The sequence below is a fragment of the Eubalaena glacialis genome, chromosome 1, assembly GCF_028564815.1.
Source record: "Eubalaena glacialis isolate mEubGla1 chromosome 1, mEubGla1.1.hap2.+ XY, whole genome shotgun sequence".
NCBI lineage: Eukaryota > Metazoa > Chordata > Mammalia > Artiodactyla > Balaenidae > Eubalaena > Eubalaena glacialis.
In genome coordinates this window covers 13,749,098-13,762,480 of record NC_083716.1, presented here as the reverse complement: position 1 = coordinate 13,762,480, position 13,383 = coordinate 13,749,098, and the positions used below count along the sequence as shown (strand labels likewise).

The following is a 13,383-nucleotide window of genomic DNA, read 5'->3' as shown; positions in this document are numbered from 1 at the left end:
GGATTTTATTAATGGTTAAACCAGGCTTAAAATGATGGGAAACTGTGATTATATTGAGGGAAATTGTAAAATGCATCAGGAATTACAAGCTGTATGGTGAATGATTCAAATTAAGAGACCAATGCTTGAAATAAACTTAGCAAAATATTGGGTTGGCCAAAAAGTTCATTCTGTTAGTGAATACATTGTTCAATAAAAGTCTTGGTGAAAATGAAAAATGTCTTTTATTTTCACTTAAAACTGAACAAACTTTTTGGCCACCCCAATACTATTATGAATAGTGGACTCTTACAGATTCTTTTCATTAGTCTTACCCATCAAACTAATCTGTTTCAGGACCAGAAAGAATAAGGAAGGCTTTAAAGTTAAACAAGTTGTTTACTATCTGTATCTATATCAACAATATCTATCTTAAGTTTTCATTTTATTTTCTAATAGGTGCTACATCAATTAGTTCAAAATTCAAAAAGTACAGAAAGATGTACAGTGAAAAATCTCCCTTCCACGTCTATCTCCCAGACATATTGTCCCTTCCCTGAGGCAATCAAAGCTTCTGATGTATTCTTCTAGGGATATTCTAGGTGTATCTTTTAAAGGCTCTATTTTTTCCCTGCCCTCTCCCTACCCTCCCCAAACAGTACTTACCTAAGCCAACCCTTTCTGTAGGAGTTACAGAAAGGTGAGAAGGGGTCTTTGCTTTCCAAAGGTCTTAAGGCCATCCTAAATAAATCAAAGTAACATCAGCCCCATCTAATAACCTGACTTCAGAGTTCCTCAACCTCTATATTCTCCTACTTCGGCTGCCCAGGCAAGACCATGATTTAGACCTGGTCATCACTTGGAAGTTTTCCACATCAAAGATCTTTTACTTGGAAATTAACCTCTGATCACAATCTCCTATTTCCACCTCTAACAATCCTGTCTGCTAACTGAATCTGTTTTGAGGTAGTTTCCATGTCCAGTCATTCCTCCTTTGCTCTCATGGTCCAGCTGGTCTCCTGATACCACTTGCTTTTCTCCCCAACCTCAGTTCAAGACTTCAGTGGTGTTCACATCAAACTTTTTAATTCTTTTGCCCCAGCCCTTTCCTCTTCTACAATCTACCTGTCTTTCTGATCCCCAGCTTTGCTAGCCCCTTATCGCCCTTTCCTGCTCCTGAGCTTATCACCTGGATACAACTCCCGAGTTATACCATCTATCTGCAGCAAGGCTTTCAGTGCTGCTTTAGCATTCTTTTGACTGGTCTCTAAACAACTAAGTCTCCAAACACCAGCTTCAAACCTTTCTTATTCCCCTGAAACCCACCCTTCCTACTCTCTTTTATTCTGTAGATGACATCACCTTATTTACTGAAGATCAGTAAGAAGCCACCTCTTCTCCCTGCCAATCATTTTCAGGATCAAGCTATCTTAGAGGAGGAAGTATCCCTTGTACTTTGGATCCTACTCCCTATCCCCTTCAGGACTTTGCTCTATCAATTATCCTTGCTAAAATTTTAATTCCCTCCCTTCTTCTCCTTTAAAACCTTGTTTTCCTTGGTTTTCACAACACTGTACTAATTTGGCTCTGATCACCTCTGCTTTCTTTTTTCCCCCACCTGTATCTGTCCCTTGTATGCAAACGTTCCCATGGTTTTGTCTTTAGTTTCTCTGCCTTTTTGTTCTCTCCCTAGATTACACCCATTTCAGTAGTTTCAACTATCAACTTTTTCTTTGGTTGGCGTCCCCTCTTCTTCACTCTAGTCGTACATTCCCAGCTACTTCTGGATATCACCACCTGGATGTTTCATTGATACTACAAATTCAGTGAAGTTAAAATCTCTCTTTGACCTTCTCATCTTCCTGTTCTCACTACTACGGGAATCCATTTGCCACCCTCCCCTCCCAGTTCAGCCGATCTGAATCATGGAGATGGCTGACTCCCTAGATTCCGTCTGCTGTCAATCCTCCTAGAGTTCCAGTCCATTGTCATTCCTGGTTCAGATCCTCCTGACCACTGGCCTCCACTATAGTAATAAACAGCTTTTTACTATGATCCCTCACTTAGATCTTCCCTATTTTAATCACCAAACATATTGCTTCCCAGTTTTCCTAAAACATTGGCTCAAAAACCTTTAGCCTACAAACTCATACTGAAATTCAGAGCTTTCTAGTATGACTTCATGATTCATCCAGCCTTAATTTCTGCTGCTTCCCTTTAACCACCCTATGTCCCAGCAAAACTGTAGTTTGACATAAATAAAAATTAAGTCCATCTAATGATCTGAGGTAGGCAAAAAACTTCAGCTCAATCTAAACTCATTCTTTGTGACTTAACATCTGCCTCTTGGACTGTTCAGCCAAATATGGATTATTTTTCTTTTGGAATATTTCAAATATACGCAAAAGCAGAGGAAATAGTAAAATGAACTCCATCATTGAGCTTAAATATAACAAACATTTTGCCAATCTTATTTCAATTATCACCAATCCCGTTACTAAATGTTTTTTAAATGTTGTATACCCATACAAATAAAGTATAGCTATAAAAAAAAGAATGTGTATCATACCCTCCCCTTATCTCAATGAATATTATTATTATTTTTACAAATGTTAGACACGAAGAGATGACTTTTGCGTTTTCACCCTGCCTGTATTTATATTGCTTGGATTTATTTATTTATTTTTGATAATAGATATTTACTACTTGTATAATTGAAAACAAAAATCTTTCATAAAAGGACGTAAAAAAGAAAACAATTTTATGCTGTAAGTAAAACCGAACAGGGTATGTATACATATAAAAAATTCATACTGAACTACGATTTTTAGCTGAGGGATAACTGTTATGTTTATGTTAAATAACCACGTAACAGATGAGGTTTATTTTATAGCCTTATTATCCTAAGTGTCTATGAACCAGTATCATCATCTGGGAGCTTGCTAGAAATACAGAACCTGGAGCCCCACCCCAGGTCTACTGAATCAGAATCCACATTTTAACACCATGCCTGGGTGATTGGAAAACACAAGAGAGTTTGAAAAGCACTGTTTATGACATAATCAGAGGGATTTCCATGTGAAATATTGACTTAGTTGGGCTTCCAGGTATGCAATTAAATAATTTTCATTATTTTATTGTCATGATGGATATGAATTAAAGGTAGAGTTTCTTCGACATATAACCAAAGACAACTGCTCCTTAATTTAGGAACTAATCTACCTTGTTATTTATTGTTTTAGCTATGAGAGAATAGTCCATGTTGCCTTTAAAAGCTCAATTGTAACCAACCATGGGTTCAAGAAATCTCTTGACAAGCCTAGAATGGGTGGGCCAGGTACTACAAAGGTCTGAAAAGGTTTGGACTTTTCCCCCACTGGTGTCCACAGTGAGTCTTACTGCTTATTTATAAACATGCAAGCAAATAATCTGCCTAACAATAGAGTTTTTGTTGTCATCAATCCAACTGATAGGAAGGCATGCAGGTGACACATTTTTCTGCCAGTGACAGTGATTTGGGTTGCACTCTGAATGACAATCTACTAACAAATGGCTGGCCAGTCAGGAACAATAAGGGGCAACCAATATGGGGCCACAGGACAGTTCAGGTATGCCCTCTTAGACAAGGAATCTCTCTCCTGTTCATTATCTAGTCCTAAGTGATGGGGGCAGTAGTGCTAACATTGTCAGTTTTAGGCTCAGAGTAGTAATGGTGGTGGCCACACAGAAAGATAACTGTTGACCTGCCCTTTCTTTCACATTCAATTAAAAAAAATAGAAGTAGAAGGAGGAAAATGGTCTAAAGATGAAGTATTTTAAAGATTTATAATTAGAACTAAAATGACATGTGTTTTAAATTTTTTAAGGCTTCCTTCACATTTTTATTTATAGTATAGCTATTACTTTCTTTCCATTGTAAAAGTAACGTGCTTATAGAAATAAAGAAGGAAGAGGGACTTCTCTGGTGGCGCAGTGGTTAAGAATCCACCTGCCATTGCAGGGGGACACGGGTTCGAGCCCTGGCCTGGGAAGATCCCACATGCTGCGGAGCAACTAAGCCCGTGTGCCACAACTACTGAGCCTGCGCTCTAGAGCCCACAAGCCACAACTACTGAGCCCGTGCGCCTAGAGCTCGTGCTGCACAACAAGAGAAGCCACTGCAATGAGAAGACCACACACCGCAATGAAGAGTAGACCCCGCTTGCTGCAACTAGAGAAAGCCTGCATGCAGCCATGATGACCCAACACAGCCAAAAATAAAAAATAAATAAAAAATAAAAAAAATGAAGGAAGAGAGGAAAAACCTCCACATCTGTTCTCTGGTTTTCTCTGTAAATGTCAGGTATATTGCACATCAGCATAATTACCTCCAATAGCAATCAGTCGATCTCCCCGCTGAAGATCAGCAATTGCAGCAGGCGAGTTTGGGGCCACAGTCTCAATTATGACGTGCCCAGCATACCCGTCAGTTGACTGGACAAGACGAAGTGTAAGTCCGACACTTTGTAAATTCCCCTTTATTAATTCAACCTTTGATAAAGATAAAAAAATGAAAACAGATTCAATGGGTTCACAGTAGTGGAGTGAGAAAACACAACACATCGAGAGCACTACAGTTGACGCTTTTATACCACAGTGATTATTATTACAGACTAATAAAGGAGGGAGGAAATCTTTTATTGTGACAATATAAATTAACATATGCTCAGACTGCACATTTGTGCCATCGAACCTTTTAAATGATGAGGTGAAAATAAACAAATAGAAATCCTAAATATTTTTCCTACATCTGGTATAGCATGTGGCATGCACTCCCTAAACTCTGACATCATTACCAAAGATGATTTGGTTTTTAAGGTTTTATTACAGAAAATTTAAAAAATATACAAAAGCACAAAGAATAATTAAAATGAACCCTGTGGTAGGTTATAAAATATAGTAACAAATTCTCCTTGACTTGAATGCATCTCCCTTTGCAATTAATACTTTACCAGACCTGCCATTAGAGCTATACCTGTTTCTCCATCCTTCTCTCAGCAACCAATATAACTAGAAAAAACAGACGAAGACACAGATGACCTGAACATGATCAACCTTGACTTAAATGACATTTATAGAACACTATACCTAACAATGCCAGAATACACATTCTTTTCAGGTACACATGGTAAGTCCACCAGGATGTGCTATGGTCATAAAACAAGCATCGATACATTTAAAAAGACTGAAATCCAAGATACATTCTTTGAATGGAATTAAATTAGCAATCAATTAACAATAAGAAAACTAGAAAAACCCCAAACATTTGGAAAGTAAAACAACACACTTTAATTCATGGTCAAAGAAGAAATCAGAAGGGAAATTAAAAAATATTCTGGGGACTTCTCTGGTGGCGCGGTGGTTGAGAATCCACCTGCCAATTCAGGGGACGTGGGTTCGAGCCCTGGTCCGGGAAGATTCCACATGCCTTGGAGCAACTAAGCCCGTGTGCCACAACTACTGAGCCTGCGCTCTAGAGCCTGTGAACCACAACTGCTGAGCCCGTGTGCCACAACTACTGAAGCCTGTGCGCCTAGAGCCCGTGCTCCGCAACAAGAGAAGCCACCGCAATGAGAAGCCCCCGCACCGCAACGAAGAGTAGCTCCTGCTCGCCACAACTAGAGAAAGCCCGCGGGCAGCAACGAAGGCCCAACACAGCCGTAAAAAAATAAATTTATTAAAAAAAAAAAAATTCTGAGTGGAATGATGATGAAAATACAATCTATCAAAACTTGTGGGATGCAACCAGAACAGTGTTTAGAGGAAATTTATAGCTTTAAATACTTATATCAGGAAAAAAATTCTAAAATTAGTGATCTCAGTTCCTTCCTTAAAAAACTAGAAACCCCAAAGTAGAAGGAAAAGAAGAACAGAAATCAATGTAATAGAAACTAAAACAACAGAGAAATCATGAAAGCTGATTCAATGAAATAGTCAATAAAACTGATAAGCCTCTAGGATAGACTGATAAAGAAAAATGTGTACTACCAAAATCAAAATAAGAGGGGAATATCACTACAGAATCTAGAGACATTAAGACAGTAGGCAACATTATGCACAACTTTATGCCAATACATTTGACAACCTAGATGAAATGGAAAAATTTCCTTGAAAGATAACAAATGAGAAAAACTGACAAAAAACAGAAAATTTGAGCACCCATATATCAATTAAAAACATCAAATTCATAAACCTTTGCACAAAAAAAATCCCTCCAGGTCTAGACTGCTTCATTGTGAATTGCTGAAATAACTTGGAATCTTACTTGGAATCTTTTAGAAATAGAGAAGGAGGGTATGCTTCCTAAATCATGTGTTAAGGCCAATGTAACCCTAATTCCCAAACCCAGACAAGAAAGCAGAACTACAGACTAATATTTCCAATGTTCAAATATGGATGCAAAATTTCTTAACAAAATTTTAGGGAATTCAACCCAATAATATATGAAAAGGATAATAATCATAACCAAGTGGAGTTGATTCCAGGAATTCAAGGTTGATTCAAGCACCCAGGAGTCAATTAGTATAAGTCACCATATTAAGAAAAGAAAGGAGAAAACCATATAAATATTTTAATAGCCGCAAAAAAAATCAACATCCATTTATGATAAAAGCCCCCAACAAAGTAGAACTACAAGGGAACATCATAAATCTGATTATAGGCATCTACAAAAATCTATAAGTAACATAATACTCAAGGGTGAAAGACCTGTTTTCTACCCAAGATCAGGAACAAAGCAAGGATTTCTGCTCTTACCACTTCAATTCATTATTATACTGGGGGGTATAGTTAGGGTCATGATGTAAGAAAAAGGGAAGACATAAAGAATGGAAAGGGAGAAGAAAAGCGGTCTTTATTTGCATATACTATGACCCTATACATGGATAATCCCAAGAAATCTACAAAACAACTTTTAGAACTAATAAGTGAAATTAGGTCACAGACTACAAGGTCAATATACAAAAGGCAAATATGTTTCTATATATTACCAACAAATAATTAGAAAATAAAGAAACCAAATTAATTTGTAATAGCATAAAAATACTTAGGATTAAATTTTTAAAATTTATCTTTTTTGAGGTAACATTGGTTTATAACATTATATAAGTTTCACATGTACATTATATTTCTACTTCTGTATACACTACAGTGTGTACTCATCACCAAAAATTTAGTTTCCATCTATCACCATACAACTAATCCCCTTTATCCATTTCACCACCACCTCTCCTCCCGGCCCCTTCCTCTCTGGTAACCACTACTTTGTTCTCTATATCAACATGTTTGTTTTTGTTTGGTTTGTTCATTTATTTTGTTTTTATTTGTTTATATTCCACAATATGAGTAAAATCATAAGGTCTTGTCTTTCTCTGATTTATTTCATTTAGCACAATGCCCTCAAGGTCCACCCATGTTGTCACAAATGGCAAGATTTCATCTTTTTTTTTTTTTATATGGATAAGTAGTATTCCATTGTGTGTGTGTGTGTGGGTATATATATATATATATATATATATATATATATATATATATATATATATATATATATATATACACCACATCTTCTTTTAGGATTAAATTTAATTGAAGATGTACAAAACCTGTATGCTGAAAACTTCTGCAAAGGGAAATTAAAGAAGACCTAAATAAATGAAGAATGACACCATATTCATGGATTGGAAAACTCATTATTGTTAAGATGCCAATTCCTCCCAAATTTATCTACAGATTCAAAGTAATCCCAGTCAAAATCTTTGCAGGCCTTTGGAAAGGTAAAAGACCTAGAATAATCAAAGCCATCCTTAAATAGAACAAGGCTGAAGGACTTACACTACCTAATTTCAAGGCTTACTATATAATGTTAGCATAATTAAGACAGTGTGGTATTAGCCTAAGGACAGATATTAGTTGTAGAAATTAACATCATTATTTCTTAAGATATCAAATTTTAGACGTGTTGACTTCCTAGTATAATAGACAGGGATGATAGTCCATTCTCCTGCCCCCAAATTACAGTAGAGTTACATCATTATTTTTAGTTCCTTTACATAACCTCTTTATAACTTTAATTAATATACTTATACCCCTATATTTTTTATTTCATCAACTACAGACAATATCTCTCTTGATACTAGGACTTCTATCTTTCCCTTCACTTCTCTTTATACCTTCTACCTTCTAAACTCTACCATGAAAGTTGATAACTATTATATTAATTTTTAAACTATTTTTAAGCTATCAAGGTTGACTGAAAGTCTGTCATGTTTATAATATTGTGATTATAGAAATATTATTTATTGAGAACCTGGACATCTTTACATTTTCTGTCTTGTATAGCCTTTTGCTTTTCTTGGAGGTTTTTCTTTCAACAACATAGCTTTCACTTTAAATGTAGGATTTATGTAAGTACTGCTTCTGCAATTAGCTCTTAAATTCACCTATCCATTTGTTTACATATTAAATTATTAGCACTCAGTCAAAGCGAAGTTTTTCTTTACCCCCCCACCCTACTCCTGCCTAAGAAGAAGCCAGTTAATAAATGTAGAAGGAATGAACAGATTTGAAAAATCACCCAAAAGGGGAGAGAAACATTTAGATTACAAAAAAAAAAAGAGAGAGACAAAGAAAGACTAAAGAGATGTAACAACCGAATGTAATGTCTGAATCTTGGTAAGATCCTAGTTCAGGGAAAAAAAATCTACAAAAACATTTATGGGACACTGGGAGCATTTTAATATAGACTGAAACTTTGGTGAAATTAAGGAATTATTAATTTTCTTATGTGTGATGATGGTTATTGTAGTTATGTAAAATGTTCTATTTTTAGAAGATTCATACTGAAATATTTAGAGGTGAAATATGTCTTCAACAATGTCTTTCTCAGATGCAGAGCTATGAAAAGTTTCAGTATTTATTATTATACTTATTAGTAAGACTTAGCACTACTAGTCAAAACAGGATACAAAAGGAAATTTAAAAGCCAATCTGCTGTGAATGAACTCAATATACAGCTGAGGAAACAAGGCAAACATATTATGAAACAAACATCAATTCAGGGCATTAGAATATTTAAACTATCTTATATCATTCAAACCTTAATTTACTTTTACAGGATCAAGATTGAGAAGCTAAAATAATTTTATGATCATATGACTTTAAAAACTATCCCATTAGAAAAGACAAAGACGGTGACTGACATCGACACTCAGTAAGAGAACAGCAGCCAGTTCAAACCCACTAGGAGAAGAATGGGCTCAAGCATGGTCTTTACTTCCAAAGAACAGAAACCATACCAATGGTGGTAAATATCTACCTTTTCACAAAATTATGTTTTCATCCTGCTAGAAGGTTTCCTCTATGTAGTAGACTAAAGACATATCAAATGAAAGGAAAAGGAAGGGGCTGAAAAAAGGAATAGCAGGGAGAGAAAAAATTGTATTTCTTATGGACAAATAAAAGCATAGCGAAGAAAAAGTGAACATGGAACAATATATTTTCCTTTGGGTTGCTAATCATGAAATCTTCATTAAAAAAAAGAAAAGCGGGATGAAAGTGGAGGTAAAATGTCTGATAACAAATACAGGGATAGATTATGGATGGGAGACCTTCAGTCAATTCTAACAATCATGTAATAACTTTTCCTTTCTCATAAAAAGCCAATTAGGTGTTTTTAAGTCCACCAAAATCTGGGTACTCCCCTATTCCAAAAGATAAGCTATGATTAAGGAAAAACTAACATCTGCAGAACTCATTTTGTCTGCAAAGAGAGAGAGGCCTGACAGTGATTTAGTTTCTAGTTCCAGTTTGTTGCTAAGGCCTGGCTGTACTACTAAAAGCTATGCAGAGCCTAGCCCACACAACCATGAACAGTGGCCCTGACACCTGACTGTGGCATGAAGTACCATGGAATCCTCAAAATAAGCACACCTTTTTTGCTTAAGTGAGTTTTAGTAGGTATCTGTTTCAAACGGGTTATGGCTTACCAGGCACCGTGTTAGAGACCATCATATACAATATCTCATTAAACTCAAAGTGCTGTATTTATTAACTACAAAGCTACAAATACATTATCAATGTAGGATGGAATCTGCCCGAGCCTAGCCAGGGGCCTCTGCCGCCCGCGCTTGCAGGGACTTAGCGCCTGCAAGATGGGTCAGAGAAGGGGAGGAGTACCTGGGCCAGTGCTATACCAGCAGCTCCTCCTGACACCAGAGGCTGCCTCTTCTGCAGATAGGGGCCTGTTCAGGAGGTTATGGGGGCTCAGGGCTTCAGAAGTGTGGTGCTATCCTCACCATCGTCCTACAGAGTAAAACCAAGTCCCCCTAAAACAGAGTTCCCTTACTGAGTTTACAGTTATTCTATCTAAAATTTTATTTCCTTTCTTTGTCACCTCTTACCCCAATCCTGTGCTAACCGAACATTAATCAACTAGAGTCAGATGGCTAAGATTACTATTGTTAACATCATTAATGTACCAAAATTGCTGCTGTAGATATCATCATTAACATACAAACTCAAGTTGTTTCTCCAGCGCAAGACGAGCTAACAGACCCCTGAACCATGGACCACCTGGCCTGAGAATCATAAAACAGAGACATCCTGACTCCTTAAACTATGATTAAGAAATGTCACATAGGACTTCCCTGGTGGCACAGTGGTTAAGAATCCGCCTGCCAATGCAGGGGACACGGGTTCGAGCCATGGTCAGGGAAAATCCCACATGCCATGGAGCAACTAAGCCCGTGTGCCACAACCTGTGCTCTAGAGCCCGCGAGCCACAACTATTGAGCCCGTGTGCCACAACTACTGAAGCCCGCGTGCCTAGAGCCCGTGCTCTGCAACAAGAGAAGCCACCACAATGAGAAGCCCGCACACCGCAACGAAGAGTAGCCCCCTGCTCACCGCAACTAGAGAAAGCCCGTGCACAGCAATGAAGACCTAACACAGACAAAAATAAATAAATTAAAAAAAAAAAAGAAATGTCACATACAGTATGGGATTAAGAGATACAAACTACTGTACACAAAATAGATAAGCAACAAAGATTTACTGTATAGCACAGGGAACTATATTCAATATCTTGCAATAACCTATAATGGAAAATAATCTGAAAAAATACATACATAAAACTGAATCACTGTGCTGTACACCTGAAACTAACACAATATTATAAATCAACTATATTTCAATTACAAAAAAAGAAAAAAGAAAAAAAAAGAAATGTCACATAGAGTAACCTAGTGGTTACCAGTGGGGAGAGGGAAGAGGGAAGGGGCAAGATAGGGGTAGGGGGTTAAAAGCAACAAGCTACTATGTACAAAATAAATAAGCTACAAAGATATATTGTACAGCACAAGGAATATAGCCAATATTTTAGAATAACTATAAATGTAATATAACCTATAAAATTATGAATCACTATGTTGTACACCTGAAACTTATATAATACTGTATATCAACTATCCCTCAATTTTTAAAAAAAATCACATATTAATAAAAAAGAAATGTCACAAGTTGATGATTAATCCCAGCCTCTTTGTTCTTCCCCTTTAAAAAAGCCCCTCAATCAAAGTCCAAATTGGAGCGGATCTGAGACTTGTTTCCCACTCTCTTGCTTGGCACCCTGCAAATAAACCCTTACTTTGATTCAAACATGTGCTGTCAGTGTTGGGCTTTCACCTCCTTCTGCACCTTTACATTATGGACCAGGAATGGTTTTCCCATTATGGAATGGGAATGGTTATCTGCAACTAAAAGCCTACTGTTAAAAAGTTCAGTTTTATACACGTGTTGCGTACATACGTGTACAGGTTATTGTGTCACTTCTCCCTTTCCTGTCCCCCTACTCTACTAAAAACGCTAGGAAATAGTCCTCATAGTCCACAGGAGCCCTTGCTCCATAACAAGAGGACCCCCCAGGCTGGCAGCTCCAGGTCCTGGAGTGTTAGCAACAGAGAAGGTCTCTGAAGGGTGCAGGCCCAGGCACCTCCAAACTCATAAGCTGCGTCTCCAGGCTTGAGCTGCTGTCCCTACTCCCAGGAGCAGTGCGGTGGGCTTCGGAGGGTCTGGGAGGAGTGGAGAACTGTTGGAGGCCATCCTTGCTGGGCCAGGAGCACACCCCTGCTCCCTGCCCTTGTAGCACCCTCCATGTGCTAAATAAAGTGGGCTTTATTATCTGCAACTCATATTTTAGTAGTTGATTATACTCTGAACTGTTATGAAGAAATTCTTTAACATTGTTGTCAACATAGATAAATAATTAATAAACCAATCTATCATAGGAATAGAAAAAAAAATGTAGGATGGAAAGTGCTTTCTCTGTGGCTTAGCCTGTGTCAATTGGCCTGAATTTTGTTGAAACCAAAAGATAAACTTCTATTGGAAGAGAAATACTATTTCTAGTATTTTTTTGCATGACATACCAAAAAAAAGTTTATCAATTGTCAAGAATTGCTGACACATACTAAACAGCAATTACATGAGCTTAATCACTAGTCAACACATACAAGATTGCAGACAGCCTGCATTTAACTTCACCAATCATGTTAGACACAGGTTAAAAAATTCTAGCTGTATGTGTACCTATCTGGTGGAGAGCAATTTAGTAAAAACACCAAGATAGCCTTTAAGAGCTCTCACACTCTGACATCCTTTTAGCCTTTCCTGGACCCAGCTGGGATGCCTTATTTTCACCTTGGGGGGGGGGCAGGGTGGGGAACAACATATTGATTTTTTAATCCCTTCCTAACATGGACATAATTTTATACAATGGATAAGAAGAGGATATATTTTAATAACACATCAATATAACTCTTTTACAAACTGTTCTCTCTTACTTGAGCTTGTAACATTGAGCAAAAAACCAAAAATGCAAGAAGAGTAAAAGGATCACTAAGTGAAAGACCCTGAATAACTGTGACCAGGTATACTTTTGAGTATTCCTTCATCAAAAAAGCTTCTGAAAAAGACATCATGAGGACTATTTCCTAGCTTTTTTAGTAGAGTAGGGGGACAGGAAAGGGAAAAGTGACACAATAACCTGTACATGTATGTACACAACACCTGTATAAAGCTGAACTTTTTAACAGTAGGCTTTTAGATGCAGATAACCATTCCCATTCCATAATGGGATAACCATTCCTGGTCCATAATGTAAACCAATACCTATTCTACCAGAATTCTCATTATATTAAAATAAAAAAAGATGCCCATGATATTCAGGCATATTGGTGTATTCTCTACCTCCTTTCCCCAAAATGAAATGATGGTAATATTTTCAGAAAACCAATACTGACCTAAAAAACACATATTTAACATAACCTATTACAAAACTACTGAGGAAGAAAAGTAATGGAAAAAAAATGC

At 37.1% G+C, this 13,383-nt stretch overlaps 1 protein-coding gene across 1 annotated transcript in view; it reads right to left on the bottom strand.

Moving 5' to 3' along the window:
• The window catches only part of PDZD8 (PDZ domain containing 8), an 88,699-nt gene that overhangs the window by 4,891 nt on the left and 70,425 nt on the right, over positions 1 to 13,383 (bottom strand). The window contains exon 4 of the mRNA XM_061190983.1: positions 4,347 to 4,509. Coding sequence (XP_061046966.1) covers positions 4,347 to 4,509 — 163 coding nt within the window. The remainder of the gene's footprint in view (positions 1 to 4,346; positions 4,510 to 13,383) is intronic.